This window comes from Limanda limanda, chromosome 5, assembly GCF_963576545.1.
Source record: "Limanda limanda chromosome 5, fLimLim1.1, whole genome shotgun sequence".
In the NCBI taxonomy this organism is placed as follows: Eukaryota; Metazoa; Chordata; class Actinopteri; order Pleuronectiformes; family Pleuronectidae; genus Limanda; species Limanda limanda.
The window spans coordinates 28,531,481-28,551,678 of record NC_083640.1 but is presented as its reverse complement, the minus strand read 5'-3'; the positions used below and the strand labels follow the sequence as shown (position 1 = coordinate 28,551,678).

The following is a 20,198-nucleotide window of genomic DNA, read 5'->3' as shown; positions in this document are numbered from 1 at the left end:
CCCTATATTGTGGATTATACAGTGATCAATGAGTGATTTTGAACACAGAAAACTCTAGAAACAATTGTCCCTGACAGCCCAAGTGAAAATAGGTAACAGATTTCAAAAAATGAAAATCCAGAAACATTAACCTTTACTAATCTACCCAAGTTAAAAAAAACCTCTAGAGAAACATTTAAAAAAGCTGTGGACTGGTTGGAACATACATCTTCATTTGTTGATAAGTTTCATAAGATGTAGAAAAATTTGTCTCTTTATGCTGTCTTGAATATCTTCTGAAGCACATGTTGTCTGAGACTGAAAGAGAAATGGGGTCATTGTATGTGGGTGTAGGCTAGTATTACATAATAACCAAAATATTTCTCACACCACACACACACAAGCAAGTCAATATTTATTAACACAAAATGACCTTAGTTTCACCAACATGCACACACACATAAATTCTAATATAAAAATATAAAACGTTTTAACCATTTGTCTTATAAATGAGACCAAACTCTTTGGTTGGACATGTGCATGAAGAGAAAACTTGGACTGAGAGGTGTATTTCCCTTGTTGCTACACTGGGCCGTCTTTATTTCTTGTATTAAAGAGGCTAATCAGTAGGTATCCCAATGCAAAGAGGAGGAGGGCGATGAAGAGGAAGAGAATGCCAGCCCAGGGCCCTGGGGGCAGAGCCTTCATCAGGCTGAGGCTCTCTGCTGGTACCATGTTGCTCAGACTCAGCATGCATCCCAGAGACCAGCCTACAGATGCTCCTTCAACCTGAAAAAGCACAAGAGGAGGCTCATTGACACCACAGTACCACCAACCTGCTCTCAATGCAGCAGACACTGTTGTGTAGTCCAGTAATTTGAACACAGACAGAACTGATGAACAGAAATGTTGAGGTTTTTCCTCCACTCCTCACCTTCTCCTGAAAAGAGATGGAAGGAAGGGAGAGTTCATCGAATCTGAAGCCCTGCGTTAAGAGGACCTTGATGAAAAGGGAGATGACGCACATATTCTTCGTGTATTTCTCCGGCTGCTTTGTCTTCGCAGTTATCTGTTAGAGGAAATACAGCAGGTTGAATGTTTCTTTGTTTTGCACATATAGCCTTTTGGTCTTGTTTCCAATCACTATAGAATTTTTGCTAAAAATGATATGGCGGTGCGCTGGAGAGTACCTCAGAGATGGTCATGTTGCAGACATATTGGACAGCTGCCTCCATTTTACTGGGAGACGCGATGGTGATGTTGTTGAGGTTGAAGAGGTTTCTGACAGTGAAGAAGAAGGCAGAAAATGCCTGTGGAGATGAGGGGACACTGAGTTAAACAAACCCACACACTTAACTCCAAAGGAATGAGAGCGAGATGTCTTCAAAAGAATTAAAAGGTTAGAGATAAGTGTTTGACAGCCCAAGGGGTAAGATCCATGGCTTGCTTGCTGATAGGAATTGTCTTGCGGTCTGGCAGCAAAGTCTTTAAGTGTAGCAGTGTGCCACTTTAGGGAATGGACAGAGTGATGGGCAGGGCTGGACGTGGACAACATTTTTTGACATGTGAGAAATTATAATTCACTTGGAATAAACAGCATTCAGTGGGGGAGTAACAGTGTTCCTTCAGTCTGCGGACCATTTTGAACATGTCGGATAAACTCGGCACCGTTTGGTAACTTGGTCAAAACCAGTGTCAAAATAACCGGCAGGCAACTTTAATAATAAATATAATATATTTCACTGTATTGGAAGAACACAACTGTTGTTCTCTTGCAACAATGCTTTATATCAAGCTGAATTGGAGAGCTTCCTAATTCTTAAAGTTTTAATACACGTGTATAATTCACAATATGGAAAGGGTGGATAAAAAAGGGGATTGCACAGAATAAATCTCAGCTGTCTATTGACTCCAGATATCTCTGTCTGTCTGTGAATCTGTCTGTTTGTCTTGCATGTGTAGAACAGGCACTGCAGGTGTTTTATAACATCCGAGTATATAAGCATGTATAAACATGTTCCTCCCTGTCTTCTCTCCTCCACTTCTGACTCAACAATTTTGGTTTGACAAGTCAGAGACATGATTATAATTCATTAGTTGTGGTATTTCCGGTCAAAGATTTACTAAGGGGGGTTAGGGTTGCATGGGTAAGGGTTAATTAACAATTAATGCATGGAGCAGTTACTAAGTATCTAATGATGCTTTTTATTTACTTCATACAGATTTCATGTATGCAGTTATTTTAGTCCTTTTTATTCATGTTCAGAGTGCATTCATTGTTGGATCTTTGTATATGAAGCATCACATACTAAACATATTTATGAGTAATAATCATGGTCACATGACACACTAATGATGTTTGTTTGGTCCTTGGCAAATCATTTCCTCAGACATGCAAACTGTGTCGATTACCTGCCCAGAACCGTGCAGCGTTGGCAGATGGATTTAATGATAACAATACATCTGGCCATGCTGGTACTGTGCGCTGGGGTCGTGCCAAGCCACAAAATACTGTATACAATGGGGGAAGGGCTTGTAAGAGACGTGATTGGAGCAGCAGAGTGTCAGTATAGAATTTTTTTTGCTAATGGCCGGTTGTCCCTGATTTAGGGGCATGAAATCACCTTTAGTGAGAGAGAGAGAGAGAGAGAGAGAGAGAGAGAGAGAGAGAGAGAGAGAGAGAGAGAGAGAGAGAGAGAGAGAGAGAGAGAGAGAGAGAGAGAGAGAGAGAATAGTGGTGAAGAGAATAATGGTGCTTATATGTAGGTATACAGGATATAAGTGATGCTGCACTGGTGACCCTTTAAAATAAATCTGACTTCCTTGTGATGTTTGCCAGGTGTAAAGTGGAGCTGAGGATCATGACAATGGCATTACATTTTCACATGTTTGATCCTCAACCAAAGCACTGAAAAAAATACTGTTACCGTTAAATACTGATAATGGTGGTATTCTGATTCATCCTGAAATGGGTGAGCTTACCACCTGATGGGCAAATCGGTTCTCCTCTTAGATAGTAGAGTAAAGCTGCAATAATCATGCTGCAATCTTTCTGGAGGCCTGTGGCATTTCCTGTTTACAGAATTTTGGTCCCTAACTTGCCAACAGCACCAACCCGGGAGAGAGATGTTGTCTTAACAGATCATCTTTGAGAACAAAGTCCCTTATCCATGATGGGACAACAACACGGTGAGGAATCTTTAAAAGTATACGATATAAAACATTCACTCTGTCACATTGTCACTTTATGGTATGTTGTTGGAGTGTGTATTCTATATGAAGGGAACAGGGCATTTTTGAAGGTGTCATATGACTATTGACAGGTTGAGTTAAATGGATTTACATTGTTATGTGAAGAATGAGCGAACGTGTGTGTGTGTGTGTGTGTGTGTGTGTGTGTGTGTGTGTGTGTGTGTGTGTGTGTGTGTGTGTGTGTGTGTGTGTGTGTGTGTGTGTGTGTGTTTGTGTATGTTTGAAAGGCTCTCCCCTACCATAAAGTTTCCTTTCAAGCTCGGCTGGAAGATTCCATCAAAGGAGCACTTGGAGTAAGAGCAGTTGTCAAACGAAAACATCTTCATCACAGCGGTTTGGCAGCTCTGGTAATCTCCTGTGCCCACTACTGTAACAGACATCTGGGGGTCAAACTTGGCAGGTTTGTGGCTCTTTGTGCACGGAGAATCAAAGACATCCATCCCCAGCTTGATAGACATTTTGAACTGCTTTGGATAGCAGGGGTGGAAGACTTGGGGCTTCACACCTTGAGTCTGAAAGAGGCAGAAATATTACATAACATTTCTTAGACATTGATGAAATTATATTATGGCTGAATTTCAGACAACCGAACAGAGCCATATATATTTTTCAAAACTCTCATGCTTTTCCTACCACAACCTATGATGGTTTATGATGACCATCTGAAGCATTAACTATTTACCAGCATGTACTCACTGTCTGCAACCATACACTTTATATGTTCTGCTAGCTTCGTCATCAACTATTTGAGTTACTAAAAACAGGGTTACCTTTTGGACTGGCAGCTATTCAGCTACAAATAATGAAATACAATTTGTGTTTTATTTGTATTTTGGTTGGAACACTTTTTTTGAGAGTTAGGCCAGAAGATTGATACCACTCTCATGATCATTAAACAAATCTCAGTCTCCAGCAAATGAATGTAAGTCAGTGCAATGTCCTCTGAAGACATGGAGGACAGTGACAGTATTTTCTAATCATTCCTTGTGTTCATCCTAAAGAGATCTGTTCCTAAATCAGTTTCAATGTAGACTTCAACTTAATGTCTTAACTAAACTCACAGCATATATAAATTACAGATCAATTATAACATTTATTTTTTAGTGTAAATAAATATATATTAATAATACCTCGATAAGATGGGCCAACAGTTTTCTCAGGAACTGGTCTTGGCCATAGCACAGGAAGCTCTGGGTGTAGAGTCTGTAGCTCCGTCCGTAAAGCTTCAGCTCCATCATATTATCGCCGTCCTCGACCTTATCCGAGGTCTGAAAGGTAATCTGGGTAGAGGCTCCGCCTAAATCTAGAGCTCCTGTTGTCTTTCTGCCAGGATTTTGCCAACGCCCGGCAAAACCATACTGAGTGGCGAGGGAGAACATGTAAACAATTTAAAATCATGCAGGGACAGAGAAATATATGTGACAACATGAGGAAAACATCCAACAAACAACACACAACACTTTATAAAAAGTCCTTAACTGAGGACTATTAATTGACATACAACCAATGTTGCTCTAAGGCAGTGTCAATTGCTGTCAGTTTGTCCATCCCTTAGTTTCAGAGTGAACACATAAAGATACTTTAGATTACAGCAAATACAATTAGTGACAAAAGGATTTGTTCTGAAAATGTCCACAGACAACATTTCTGTTTCAAGCCAAAATATCAGATCTTGCAGTAAAATATCAATTAAGTGACTCTAGTATTTTTAAGCTTTTTTTTCACACTCAAAGCACCTGTTTATGGTTCAATTGAGGTTAAATGATCCACATGGCATGTGTCTGAAAAACTGAAAGTGACCCCATCAGAGTGACACTATGGGGGAAGTAGGAGCAGCTACATGCCTTCAGATAGGATTATACGAAACACAAATCATTCATTGTAGTCATCATTGTTTTGGCAGAGAGGGGGGGGGGGGGGGGGTTTGGCCAGCCCCACTTTCCAAAAATTGTATAAATAAATAATGATACAAAATTTAAATAAATAATAATCATCATAATAATCATCATAATAAATAATAGAATAATTAGTGCTGTAAATATAATGACTTTTTACTGCTAGGCTTGTGTGGTAAAAAACTCTTATTATAGCCTTTTCACTGTGTCCAGGTGGCCCCTCAGCGTCACTGCATCCAGGCACATTACACAGCACCAGTCAACAAGAGACTCTGCTCATCTGCTCTTTTCTAATCACTCACGCGTTGAACACCCTGGCTATTGCAATTTTGTTAATTTTGGTCTTTTTACGTGACTAAAGCATCTTTCTGTTTTGATACTTCTGTACCACTGAGTGTAATAGAGTACTATGAGCCCTACCACATAATGTTTATTGTAGACTTTATCTATCTATTTATATATATTTCTTATACTCTTTTATACATATATAAAAGGTTTTGTTAGAAAACCACAATTTAGCGGGTTGATGCATTTTCAAACGGAAACGTAGTAATGAGGTTATAGTCTAAACTTCAAGTTGCCATTTCTGTGACTTCCTTCGTTGAACAGGGGAGACGGTGAAATGTCAGAAAAGCTCACCTTTGCAAAGTTTTCTTGTAAGTAATTGACTGTGACCCAGCCATATGCCCCCTCGTGCCGTCCGCTCAGGATGGTTGCCTCTTTGAAGTTGAAGGGGTAAGACCGCAGTTTGTTTTCCACTTCCTTCAGAATCCGCTCTGTCTCTGTGGCATTGTCTATTCTGTTCAAGTTTGTGCGAGTAAATGGGGTAATGAAACAATATTGGGTAAATTTCAATGAATTAATGCATAATTATTGAGGTGTGTTATTGAAATATCCTGTGTTAATGGGCAAGTGTACTGACTTCAAGAGCCTCATGCCTGCAGTAGCTCCCAGATACAGTGGTGTTTGGTTGTGTCTGGATTTGGGGATATCCTTCACAGCTTTATCCAGACAAGACTTCAAACTTTTTGCTGCACCACCACGGACACCTGCATAGCTGGATATCCCTCCCCCTTGACAGACAGAGAAAGTAGTTCTGCTTACAAAGAACTCAAACTGGAATTCCTAAGGACAACCCAAAGGCCATGGATGATGTTTCAAAGGAAATTCTTTAAATAAACTGCAAAGCAAGAAGCGGAACTGACACTAAGATACCAAAAAAGGGTCTGGTGAGGAAGTGGAACATTTAGGAACAAGGCTTTTGCACAAGACATGGCACGGAACATTCTGATAAAGTTACTGGATACAATTTTACAGGAAAACATCATGGAAGTGAAAGAAAGAGTGTCCTTTTCACCCTGCCAGTCTGTAGTTAGAGGGTGTAGTTCAGGCGAAAACAAGCTCAAGTGGTTTTCAAACACAAATGCAATAAAAGGAAGTGATACCTTTCGGAATGACCTGCACTTATGAGTAAATTTGCATTAAAATTTGGTCAGATCTTCATCCAACCAGCTCAACCCATCAGAGAAGCTGTGGAATGACCCATTCACAGCAGAGATGTCTGAGCTGAACAGCTCTGGAGAAACACAGGTGCAGTTTTCCTCCGGAGACCAATTGTTTGAGGATGTTGCTGCCTAGGAAGGTTTAACCGGTTTTTAAATAATTCCCCACAATTTTCCACAATTTGGTTTGTTCAATAATGACATTGTGTATGTCTGTATTTGTGCCTTAGGCTACATTCACATTCCTGAATTTTTATGTAAAAACGCATAAACTCTGCTAATGATATGTCTGGCTTACACACTACTCTGGACTTTTAGAGCTCTAAGACAGAGAATTTTGGAAATGCTGCTGGCCCTGCAACGTTGATAATCAACAACAAGCCTTGCTCATCCTGTTGTCTTTGCTAACAGCTGTTGTGCAGTTAAATTCTTAATTTTACAATGATACAACATGATTACATTCGTAGGAGACCAGCTATTATTCGGGCAATCTGTCACAATTCCTGTATCCAGCGGGATGCATATGTCTTCCTGTTTTCACAATGACACGTGCATGCCCAGTGTACGTGAGTGGTCATGTGACATGCGTTGTTAGGCGTTTTGGTATGTTATTAAATCTGATACAGAGTTCAAACGGTCATGTAGACAAAGATCGGTTTAGTTTAAAAACGCTATTTTCAAATGAAAAGTAGCTGTGTGGATGTGCAGATTTAGATAAACCAGATCATTGCAAAAAGGTCAAACACTTTTTTTTGCTGACTAACATTTGATATGTCTGAAATTTGTAATAAAGGTTTACCGCTCAGAGTGAGGTGCTTACCTTCTGCATGACACTGGCTGTGCTCCGTAACAATTCCGGTGTCATTTTCCTTGCCAGCTGGCCATTTGTAGATGAACATGGAGGTGTGGGATGAGCCTGCATCCAGAACGATTCCGTACTAAAAAACACAGCATCACACGTTACAAACAGAACACGAGGCATGCCTCTAGAAACTCATTGTAGCTATTAATAATGCTGATCAAAACACCACCTGTATACCCCAGTGTACTGTTTAGCTGATGTATCATTCAGACAGATAATAAAATGAAATAAAGGTATTGGCTGCTTTCTGAAAACACATTTTACCTAAGTATCTAAGTGTTATTTTCAGTGAAGTGTTTCTCCTGTACGTTCAAGCTGTTTAGTTTGCTCTTCACCTGCATTAACAGGATGTGGCTGCAGCATGCTGTTTATGGCAGCCCCTAGCAGTCGTCATGACCTAGCACAGTTTCTGTGGTGTATACACATTAACAGTTTCCTTTGATGGTTTAACGGTTGCTCTTTTACAGCAAACACATTTTCCATCATGAGACTCTCTGACCTAACAAGGTTGGTAATGTGTTTTGTTTCTGCAATGTCGATTCAATTTCCCATTGTGTTGTTTTGCATCCACAACTTTAAAGTTGTTCTGTTCAAGACCCAATCAAGCATATTCTGTATTAGTCCAGGCAAAGTAGCGTTTTACGACCGACTAATTGTAAAATAATTTTTTTCAGCATAGATCATTTCTATGAAGTGTCCAGAACAACATACTAAAAGTCCTAAGAAATCCTAGTTGAGGAAATATGTTTTATTCTCAATGTGTGCCAATAACGCCATGCAACAATACAGCACATTTTTCGTATTACAAGTTTCTTTGAAAATGAATTTGAATATGCAAATGAGCTATACACTCATCGAATATGTCCCAAATACACCCAAATAGGCTTAATTTTTTCCTTTACTCTTACCACAATAAAACTTTACATAGTAAAAGTATTCATGAAAAGTAACTTTTTTTCTATTACAAGTTTCTTTTGAAATGAATTTGACAAGCACATGAGCTCCACACTTATTGAATATGTCCTAATTTACATAGGCAGAAACACCATTCATATGTATGACAAATACATCGGCCCAATCTTCATCCAATCATCCTACTGCCAAAAGGTGATAGCAATGCTGCTTTTAGACTGGCCTCTAACCTGAAAACTGCCTGGTTTGGTAGTACCTGCCAGGGGTATAACCCCCGCCCGGTATAGTCTTCAGGGTCACGGAGGCACACAAGCCTCCCCACCACAAAGAATAAAGAATGACACTAGCTTTCTTGAACAAGCTAAGGTGTCCAGCCAGTCACAGGAAAATGTGGGAAAAGACATCATCATTGCAGCAGGTGAAAAAGCTCTAGTATCACAGTATGAGGGCGAAAAAGATGAATCACTGGATATGCTGAGATACAGGCGATTCTGTGATACAGTAACTCAGAACTCATCTCCAGTGGAACCTCAAACTCTCCCTCCAACGTCAACAGCCACAAAGTTCCATAGTCTTCGGGTCTTTTACCAAATGATGGAGTGGAAAAGGGGAAGTGAACGTATGGACCCAAAAGAGTGGGGGTGGCATGTTTTGGATGGGAGATTTATGCCGATAATGACCGATCAGCCTGCGGCACCACCAGAAATACTAGATGTAGTCCGCTGTAGTTGCAAGACTGCAGCACAAAGAGATGAAGATTGGGCCGATGTTTTTGTCATACATATGAATGGTGGTTCTGCCAATGCAAATAAGGACATATTCAATACGTGTGGAGCTCATGTACATATTCAAATTCATTTCAAAAGAGACTTGTAATAGAAAAAAGTTACTTTTCATGTATACTTTTACCATGTAAAGTTTTATTGTGGTAGGAGTAAAGAAAAAAATTAAGCCTATTTGGGTGTATTTTGGGCATATTCGATTAGTGTATAGCTCACTTGCATATTAAAATTAATTTCCAAAGAAACTTGTAATACAAAAAATGTTACGTTTCATGGTTACTTTCATGGTGTAAAGTTTCATTTTGATAGGAGTAAAGGAAAAAATAGCCCCCTTGGGGTGTATTGTTGCCTGGCCTTATTGGCACACACTGATGAGAATTAAACATATTTCCTCAAACAGGATTTCTTAGGACTTTTAGTATGTTGTTCTGGACACCTCATAGAAATAATCTATGCTGAAACAAATTCTTTTACAATTACTTCTATTTTTGGCTCCAAAATGGGTTACTTTGCCTGGACTATATGTAAAGGGAAAAGTCAGTATGCTGAAGAATAAGTTGTACTTGTGTGCCTCTTTAGAAAGTGTGTGTGAGTTGAAGAACAAAAGGGATGATGAATAAAATGAATAAAACACACAAACCCAGTCAGAGCAGTGTGTTTCATGTGGAGCACCTAGCTGACACCCAGCCCAGGCTTATGACTGAGCTACTTAAGAATACTGAATCCATTAAAAGTACAGAGCTTCTGCTGCTCTCTCATCAAAGTGAGACTGTCCTTCAGCTAAATGTGCAACAGCATCTTAATTGTTTTGGCCCCTGATCCCCAACTTCTGTATTACAGTATTAAATACTGTAGGTCTAACTCAAAGGCAAAGCCAATCAGCTAAGAACTCATGAAGGGGTGTTTAATAACAATAGTTAAAAATAATAATAATAATTTTAATAATAATAAATATTTGTAACATTGAATTATTTTATTTGAAATGAACGATTTTGTTTGGGAGAAAACAGGTGTAAATATGCTTATCATAGAACCACAATTATACTTATAATAGCAATACTTTTACTACTACTACTACTACTACTACTACTACTACTAATAATAATAATAATAATAATAATAATAATAATAATAATACTAGTAATAATAATAACATTTTTATTATGTGCGTCGAATCTTAGATATATTTTTCTTAATTACCATGTGTTCAGGAGTCGCCTCCACCTCCTTGGCCGGGAGCTCCAGCAGCAGGATCCCGACCACAGCCAGTATGAGCAGCACAGCCGCAGGGATGACTCGGGAGTACCGCAGGGTCATGCTGGATTCTGGCGTTCTGCGCGCTCGGATGGTCTCTGGAAGCTCTGGGTAAATCAATGCGAGGTGCACATCCACAGAAATAAAGGGCGCGCTTTAAATAGCAGACGGCTGTGGGTTTGGTCTCAGCTTTTGACGTATCTTCATGGTGGGTTTACACTTCCTCTCCCCTCATGCACCCACGCACGCTACGACAAGTAGAGTCATACAACGAGATTCGTCGGAAACGGGAAGAACCAGGAGTTTGACAGCGCATCATTATGAGACTGACATCTCGCATTTATAAAGGTATTTAGACCTTTGCGTCACTTCAACTGCATTGTTTCTGCTTTCATAATGTTTGGAGCTAATCCACACACACACACGCGCACACGCACACATACCGAGATGGTTGTTACAAATGAAAAGAGGCAGTATTAGTCAGCATTAACACATCTGCAGCTTTTATTTTTTATATTTATGAGCAGCCTTTACACTGAATTTTGGGAGTTTGTAATTGTATAATTGAGTAAAACGCTGCACATATTACCTCAATTCTTGTTTTGTTGAGATGGAGCATTCGTCTTTTGGAACCCTGTGAAAAAGCACAGGGTTCCAGCCCATGTTGGCCTTTATTAATACAGATAGAAACATGAGAATGAACAGATACATATCAGAAACTTTACAGTATAGCCTCCTTCCCTGACGAGCTTAACAGCTTTTATGCTCGCTTTGACAGAGACAACCTGTAGGCAGCCACCAAGGCTGAGCTCACATCTGACCACTAGCCCCTCACACTCTCCTCCATCGACGTGTGTGCTGCACTGAGCAGGATCAATGCACGTAAGGCTGCTGGCCCTGATGGCATCCCCGGACGCGTGCTCAGGGCCTGTGCTGGGCAGCTAGCTGAGGTCTTCACTGACATATTCAACATGTCACTGGCCAAAGCAGCTGTCCCCAGGTGCTTTAAAACCACCTCCATCGTGCCGGTGCCAAAACACTCCACTGCAGCGAGCCTCAACGACTTCCGCCCCGTTGCTCTCACCCCCACCATTATGAATTGCTTCGAGATGATGGTCCTGGCTCACCACAAATCCTGTTTACCACCCACACTGGACCCCTTCCAATTCGCCTACCGCCAGAACAAGAGTACAGAGGACGCCATCTCCACGGCACTTCACTCTGCACTTTCTCACCTGGACAATAACAACTCCTATGTTAGAATGCTGTTCATAGACTTCAGTTCAGCTTTCAACACCATCATCCCCTCCAAACTGATCACGAAACTCGGTGACCTCGGCATCAACACTTCCCTCTGCAACTGGATACTGGACTTCCTATCCAACAGACCCCAGTCTGTTAGGTTAGAGCACCACACCTCCTCCACCCTCATCCTGAACACAGGCGTGCCACAGGGCTGTGTGCTGAGTCCTCTCCTCTACTCCCTCTTCACCCACGACTGCATACCTGTTCATGGTTCCAACACCATTATGAAGTTTGCAGACGATACAACGGCGATTGGCCTCATCAGCAACAACGATGAGTCTGCCTACAGAGAAGAGGTCCAGCACCTGGCGGAGTGGTGCACCGATAACAACCTGGCTCTCAACACGAAGAAGACTAAAGAGCTCATTGTGGACCTCAGGAAGATAGGTGGCACACCCCCCCCCCCCATCCATATCAACGGGACGGAGGTTGAGCGTGTCACCAGCTTCAAGTTCCTGGGTGTCCACATCTCTGATGACCTCTCTTGGACCCTCAACACCTCAACCCTGATCAAGAAATCACACCAGCGTCTCTTCTTCCTGAGGAGGCTGAAGAAGGCCCATCTGTCTCCTCAGATTCTGGTGAATTTCTACCGCTGCACCATCGAGAGCATCCTCACCAACTGCATCTCGGTGTGGTATGGCAGCTGCACTGTTGCGGACCGGAAATCACTGCAGAGGGTGGTGAAAACTGCTCAGCGCATCACCGGTTCCACACTCCCCACCATCGAAGCTGTCCAGAGGAAGAGATGTCTGCGGAGGGCCCGCAGCATCACCAAGGACAGCTCTCACCCCAGCCACAGACTGTTTGCCCTCCTTCCTTCTGGGAGGCGTTACAGGGTCCTGCGTTCCCGTACCAGCAGGTTCAAGAACAGCTTCTTCCCTGCGGCTGTCACGCTGCTGAACTCTGCACCACAGCCGCACTCTGCATAGCAGCTGCCCCCCCCCCCCACCACCCCCCACCCCCCCAAACACACACACCTTCTCAACTGACTATACTTCCCCCCTTCACCCTGGCTTGGACTGCCACACCCCGTCCTCCAACTACTGAACATTTGAACATTCGTACATTGCACTGACTGTTACTTTGTTTTTTTATACTGTATTATCCTGCCTATAGTGTATTCATATTTATATATATTTATATTTTTAGCCTGCTCATAGTGTATTCATCGTCCTTATATCTTTCAATTCCTGTTAATTCCTGTTAATACTGTTATATTCCATATATATTTCTACTGTACAGATCCTATTTATTACTTTTTCACTTTAATATGCACAATACTCTGCATTAATATGCACAATACTCTGCACTTTACTGCCTTTTTTTGCACTTCTGGTTAGACGCTAAACTGCATTTCGTTGCATATGTACTTGTACTGTGCAATGACAATAAAGTTGAATCTAATCGAATCTAATTAGTTTTTCATCAAAGCCTGTGTACAGGCAACTAAACAACAAAGGGATCGGTGGTCACATTTCACAACTTATATCTGAAATGAACAGTGTGCTGGCATTGGTGGCACTTGGTTAACTGGGCATTAAGACCATTTACAGTGCGGTCAAACTATCTTGGGAACTCTTGAAATTTAGTTTATACTAAAGATGCATTCAGACTGACATTCTCTGAGGGGGGCGTATGTAAAATGTCCAAGTGAGAGCTGCAGACCTCCTCTGGAGTTTCTCCTGCCAGCCTCCTAGTACAATCTCTGGAGAATGTCTGAATAAGCTTATAGAGCAGGAGATCCTCCAGTAGTGTCACACTCAATCACAAAGAGGGCCAAAATTAAAAACTGGGACGAGGTCGAAGGCCAAACAGGGTCAACATTTGTATTTGCATTCTTTTATGTACATGTACCAGAGCCAGATGTTTGGTTTCTTTTCTTGGCTGCCAGTTCATTCATGTTTGGGGTTAGGTTCTGTGCTGTGGAAACCGTCAAGCATCAGTGAGACGTCTCCTGTGTGGGTTTTGGTTTATCTTCATCTCAGAGAAAAGCTGCTCACACATGTATGCAGTGTTGTGCCAGTTCACACTTAAAATGTAGTAGGAGTAGTTCATAGTTCATTTAAAAACATTTTTTAACTAAGTTCCAGGTTCCAAAAAGCGCCTGTGTGTGTGCGCTGTCGAAGAGCACACGCACACACATTTTCTCTCACTCCTGGTATTTTAAATGATGGCCTGATACCAGGATGATTAAAAAAATGTACGCGAACGTTCAAGTTCATCATATGAAAGCTGATTCGTTCAGGTCATGGTTCACAATGCGGGCCAGTTAAGATAGACATGTGATATTTTATCGCAGGTCGGATATAATTGTACCATGGGCAGGAAGTTTGACATGCTCCACAGGATTCATGGCCAGCGAATGGGCATATTAATGACAAAGAAGTAAAAGAAAAATAGAAAAGAAAACATTTATCTAAGGATGAAAGAGATACATGCAGGCGACCCCCAAAAACATGTCAAGAGAGCTTGTGGTGTTAAGGGCTGATACCGGTGTGGATGTGCTATAAACAAAAGCACAGGATCCCCACAAATAATTGATACATGTTTCGTCGCCACTCATGCTAATCCTTTGACATGTTGGACAGGAACCTTCAGGACCTGATGACCTGACAAGTTCAAACCACAGACTCTCGGTGAAATTTGCCCGGTGACCCAACAGGTATTGGTGGCATTTCGAATCCCTGAGGAATATTGTCTTTGTTCATGCAGACTTGAACCTGACCACATGGTGCTTGTCCATCACAAGAATGATCAATTCAAAATCAAGCTGTTATACCTTGGTCTTGCTCTTCCAGTGAGCCACAGATTGGAATGATGATGCAGACACGTGCATACAGGGCTCCAGAGGTAATGTTGGGTCTCCCCTTGTCAGAAGTTGCTGATATATGGGAAGTAAGCTGTCGTGGCATTTATGTACGTTGGCTTGAGTCTTTTCCCTGGCAACTGCTCATATCGTTGGATTAAAGCTCTGGTGCACTTGCGAGGGCAGCCAAATTATGACAAGATAACTGCTGGAAAAGGCAGCGGGTGTATTTCATCTTGGATCAGGATGCGGAGCGGAGAATAAGCACACCAGATGAGTAGAGGCAACAGGTGTCTGCCTAATGGATTCCAGGAGGATTCTTTTTTCACAAGGCCAGGAGAATTTGGAGGATGCAGCGAGGAGATGGCCAGCAGGATGATGAAATATATGCATCTGGCTGCTGATCAGAAAATCAGTTTGAGCCCTAAAACACAGCTTTACATCAAGGCCTCACCTGGTGGATGGACTAGAAACAAAATTCCTGTGTAGAGCAGTTCATGAATGTTGCTCCCATGTTTTATCCTAACAATTCCCACACTGACACTGTGATTATTCAAGCAGTGCTCTCACAGCTTATTTGTACAAAACCCCATCTAACGTCAGTTTCATTGGTATAGATATAGATTCATGCTTATGGTGGAGACCTAAATTACTGCTCTGCTGAAGACGCAAAAAGTTGTATATTCAGACCCTAAAAAATTTCCAAGCCAAGGGAGCTGTGTTAAATTTCTGATGAAGATTCAGTTCCTACTGGCTTAGTGAGTCCAGTAGGACATTTCCTGTTTCAGTGAAGATGATGACACCCAACTAATCCTCTCTTTTCCCCGATCTGAAACACAGGTAGCAGCACGAATCTCTGCCTGTCTGACTGACATCTCTCAGTGGATGACCGCACACCACCTGAAAATTAACCTTGACAAGACTGAACTACTCTTCCTTCCAGGGAAAGACTCTCCCACCTACGACCTGACTATTAACTTTGACAACTCCGTGCTAACCCCCACTCAGACCTCTAGGAACCTAGGTGTGACACTCGACAGCCAACTCTGCCTTACTGCCAACATTACTGCAACAACACGTTTCTGTAGATTCATGCTGTACAACATCCGGAGAATACGTCCCCTTCTCACTCAGAAGGCAGTGCAGGTTCTGGCCCAGGCTCTGGTCATCTCACGCCTAGACTACTGTAACTCCCTCCTGGCAGGTCTACATGCTAGTGTCATCCGACCTTTGCAGCTCATTCAGAATGCAGCAGCTCGACTAGTCTTTAACCTAAATTCTCTCACACTACTCCGCTCCTCCGCTCCCTTCACTGGTTACCAGTGGCCGCCTGCATCCGGTTTAAAACACTAGTACTTGCGTACCATGCTGTGAAAGGATCCGGTCCTGTCTATATCCAGGACATGGTCAAACGTTAAACCCCAGCTCGTTCACTCCGCTCTGCTTTGGCCAATCGGCTTGTTGCTCCTTCACTGCGAGCTAAACACTCATCAAAATCACGACTGTTTGCTGTCCTGGCTCCTAAATGATGGAATGAGCTCCCCATCGAAATCCGGACATCAGAAAGTTTACACATCTTCCGCGGCAAACTAAAAACATACCTCTTCTGACTATACCTTGAATAAAAATAATAATAATAATTACTAACAATTTTTGAAACTAACAATTTAGTAGCACTTAAATGGCACATACTTCTGGTATTTTGTAGTTTTGCTTTATTTTTGAAGAAATTGTACTTTCTTGATTTTTGTTGTTCTTGGTTTGTACCCTCGGGGTTGAATGCACTTACTGTAGGTCGCTTTGGATAAAAGCATCAGCTAAATGAAATGTAATGTAATGATTCACTCCACCAGAGGTTCAGAGATAAGCACCCACACACTGACATACCCAGACACGACAATTCACTTCAAAAGAAGACACAGGAGGTGCTGTTACCTTCATTGAACCTGGTGATGACAGAGGTTAAGCTAACACACCAACTGATGAAGCTTCAGCCTCCATTTCTTCAAATGATGGTGCAGCAGCTGCCATCAGACCTATTGATACTGAGGATGTCAAGGCCCTGTTGGAGCACTGGAATAATCCATTTTAATTGATCGACAAATGCAGAAAGAATTGACTAATGGTATCCATCTTTAAATCCTGTCCGAACTAACCTCCATTCACCAATAAAAGCAGAGAGCTGTTCTACAGTCGCATACAAGCATGTCTGAAGCAGGTTATTTCAGACTCAAATAACCCTGAACTTTAAGACTCTTTACTTGGGACACATTTTGGTTTTGAAACAGAGGAGGGACATAAAGCTGCTGCAGGCCGTTTGGCAGCAAATTAAAAATCAATCACAAGAACCTGTCTTAATCTAGGACAACCTATATTGGAAGAAATGTACGGCATAATTTTGGAGATATTTAAAATGGAAAAACGAATCTGCTCTTTGAGGGTCCAAAAACACACATTTTTACACATTTGGGATAAATGCATTGAATTTTTTAACACCAATGAGAGCAGACTTTGTATAAGTCCTCAGTTTTCATTTTTCTTTGCCGTTCCTGAAGGAAATAGAAGAAATGTAAGCTCTCTATACATATAAGTAATTAATATGATACATACGTTTCTATGGGGTATCATATAGATGGGTGAAAATCAAACCTATAAGTGATGAATTAACATGTACTCCGTTAAGTGAAGATTGAAGATTGTGGACTGAAAGAATTTCTGAGGACTGAGTTATAACTACCTCACGGTGCATATTCTTATATACATGTATGTGGAAAAACAGAAAATTGTCATTTACAAGACATTGAAAAGATTTGTAGATGATATGTTTTATTGCCTTTTCCAAATAAAAATTTAATTAAATTGTCCCAAAAAAGGACAGAGGATCTCGCACCTTGTTGAGCCCTATGAGACTAATTGTGATTTGTGGAGGCTATAAAAAAATCTAATTTGAGTGATTGATTTATTACCACCAATGTGCGTGTGTGGGATTGGCTCCATCTCCCCCTGTGACCCTGAACTAAAGAATCTGATTTCCAAGACTATGTGGCCTTAACTCTTTTTATCCACTAGAGGGTAGTATACTCTAAATTCTGGATGGCACTCGACCTTTACAGCCTCAGAGAGTAGCTACCTCTAAACTCCTCTCTTGTGCAAAACTAGACTAAAACATACTATTGTTAAAAATAAGGTCTCCAATATGTTTCTAAAAACTATGGTTTCTGACTGACTATCCATAAACTTGTATTTCATTTCTTTTAATGATTTGAAATTAAAGAATATTTTGTAATATTGATATTATTATTGATATTGTCTATCTGTGATAGCATCTGTATTGTTTGGCAAAAGATATCTTATTTTTTAATAACTTCTGCAATCAAATTCTAATTCGCCAACAACTGATGTGAGGCTGAATCACAGGGAAATGTGATTCTTTAAAGTCGATGACTGTGATAATGCTGCCTTTGCTTAAGGATGAGTATGTCCCCATTTAATCATCTCTCTCAGGATAACAATGGAATTCATGTCCCTTTTAATTAAGTTGTTACATTTTGCATTCCATCACTTAACATCTATTTGTAAACCAGACCTTCATCAGAGCACCCATCAGGTAGATCAAACACTTGGCTTCATGGATGTAAATGTTGTATATCCAAATGTGAATTAGACTGTCTCTCTCTTCTTTGTCTCAGCTGGGCGGACACATCCTCTCTGCATCATTTACTGTGTTGTCAGAGATAGTATATTCAGACTGAAAGGACCAGTTAATATCTTGTCAGAATCAAGGTTTTTTGCAGTGTACCACAGGCCCTAAGAACTTCCACAGACTGCCCCAGCATACTGGAGAGCCAGGGCACACAGAGGGCATTCACACCTTGTTTAGTTTTACAACTTGTGCATTTGTCGGTCCCAGGTTTCTATTGCCCCTGTGACTCAGTCCCTGCTTTGAAGTGACCATCTCCGTTGACTGAGGTGATAGAGAAATTTAGGGTTTTCTCTGATGAATGTGAATGCAGCACATACTGGGGTGCATATGGCCTGAGTGTAAACCTGAGATTATTTTAAGAGACAGTTAAGGGTTAATGTGACATTAATGTAATTATAGGCAACTAACAGGGCCAGTAATTAATAAGGAGTTTGTCCTGGGGCTGCAAATGAGAGGGCTCCTGATCTTGTTTTTCACGTGTTACAAAGTAAAATACTTTTATTATGGACTAGCTCCTGCTGCAAATAACTATGATGATAACAGAATAAAGTGGAAGAAAAATGATTCATGTCACTAGTTTATTCTATGTATTAATATCTATAGATACAAAGATATCTATATCCTTTACTTGACAAATATTCAGTGATTTTCCAATTTGGCCCAAACAGTATTGAAGTTGAATAACGTTGGTAAAGTGTCTATGGTTCAAGCCCGTTCAATCTGGATACAGTTTTTCTAAAATATGAAATGATCAAAACATAGCACTACATCATACAGATACATGAACATTACCCTATAATAACTTATTGGTACCCAATTGTGTATTAATGATTAGAGGATCCAATGCTCTTAGTTCTCCCCAAATATCCAGATTATTGCTCAGTCACTTACGTACCCAATACTAATATTATCGGTGACCTGTAGATAATTAAATTCAACTCAATTTTATTTGTATTGCATCTGTTAGAAAAAACAACAGCGTGATCTTTTATCCTTTAAGAGAAGTAGAGCCAAACTCAGTTTTGCTCAATTAAGAATTTATTTAGGAAAGCAATGAACAGGTTACGGCAAAAACAATGGGCTTCCAGTACATTGGGTGTATCAGAGCGCCCTGGACATCCGGTGTCTGTCCATTTTATACAGTAGATCTTCGTTCCTCCCTCCTCGGAAGTGCGCATGCGTAGGCCATCCTCCTGGCTTTTGGAATATGGAAGTAGAACAGGGAGACAATCCCAAAAGACGCTATAGTTGCTAGACAACGAGTTTTACTACAAGAACGTCCTTCAACCACAGATGCAATATGGGTCAAAGGTGTTTACAATTGGAGAAAAGATTATTATGTTTCAGCTTATATCAAAACAAACCTCACTGTGTAAACATTCGCAGCAACTGAACCCAAAGCAACGAAACAGAATTAAATCAACAACGTCACTCTGTCTGACCTCCACGACTTTATCAGACAGCTTCTGGAACTCTGTGTGAGTTTAATGAATCTAATGAAATTATGCTTTAATACAGAAGTTAGAAATGAGATCAAGTTAACGTTCATTCTTAATTTGTAGATTAACCCCTAGGAAGGAAAAGGTTATTATTAAATCATTTGTATGAAGGCCTTATATCTAACTAAAACTATTCCTAGCTTTATTGCTTAAGAGTTCTTTCAGCCACAACCTATAGTTAAAAGTTTAAAATTCCTAACACATCAAACCAAAATTTACATTACATCAAGGCACTAAGCTGAGACCTTCCACAATGAGCAAACACTTTGGCATCTGTGGAGAGAGAAAAAAGGGAGAGAGGAGAGGTGGGAGTAAAAGAGGGGAGATAAGAGAGAGACCAGGGACAGTTGTGTAACTGTCTTATTTAAACTCTATCAGACTGATTTTATAATGACATGACAAGAGGGAGCACCAGTTAATAGAAGTAATAATGTTATCTTTGCT

The 20,198-nt window shown here is 40.9% G+C and overlaps 1 protein-coding gene across 1 annotated transcript; it reads right to left on the bottom strand.

Annotated features, from left to right (window-relative positions):
• Positions 1-451: 451 nt before the first annotated feature.
• LOC133002400 (ectonucleoside triphosphate diphosphohydrolase 2-like) lies at positions 452-10,507 on the bottom strand. Its single transcript, XM_061072202.1, has 9 exons — positions 10,385-10,507; positions 7,449-7,566; positions 6,049-6,199; positions 5,766-5,925; positions 4,362-4,589; positions 3,471-3,743; positions 1,170-1,289; positions 914-1,048; positions 452-768 (listed from the first exon to the last, which is right to left on the bottom strand). Exons 1-9 carry the CDS (start codon positions 10,499-10,501, stop codon positions 562-564), a joined length of 1,509 nt encoding a protein of 502 aa, XP_060928185.1. The 5' UTR covers positions 10,502-10,507; the 3' UTR covers positions 452-561.
• Positions 10,508-20,198: the final 9,691 nt, after the last annotated feature.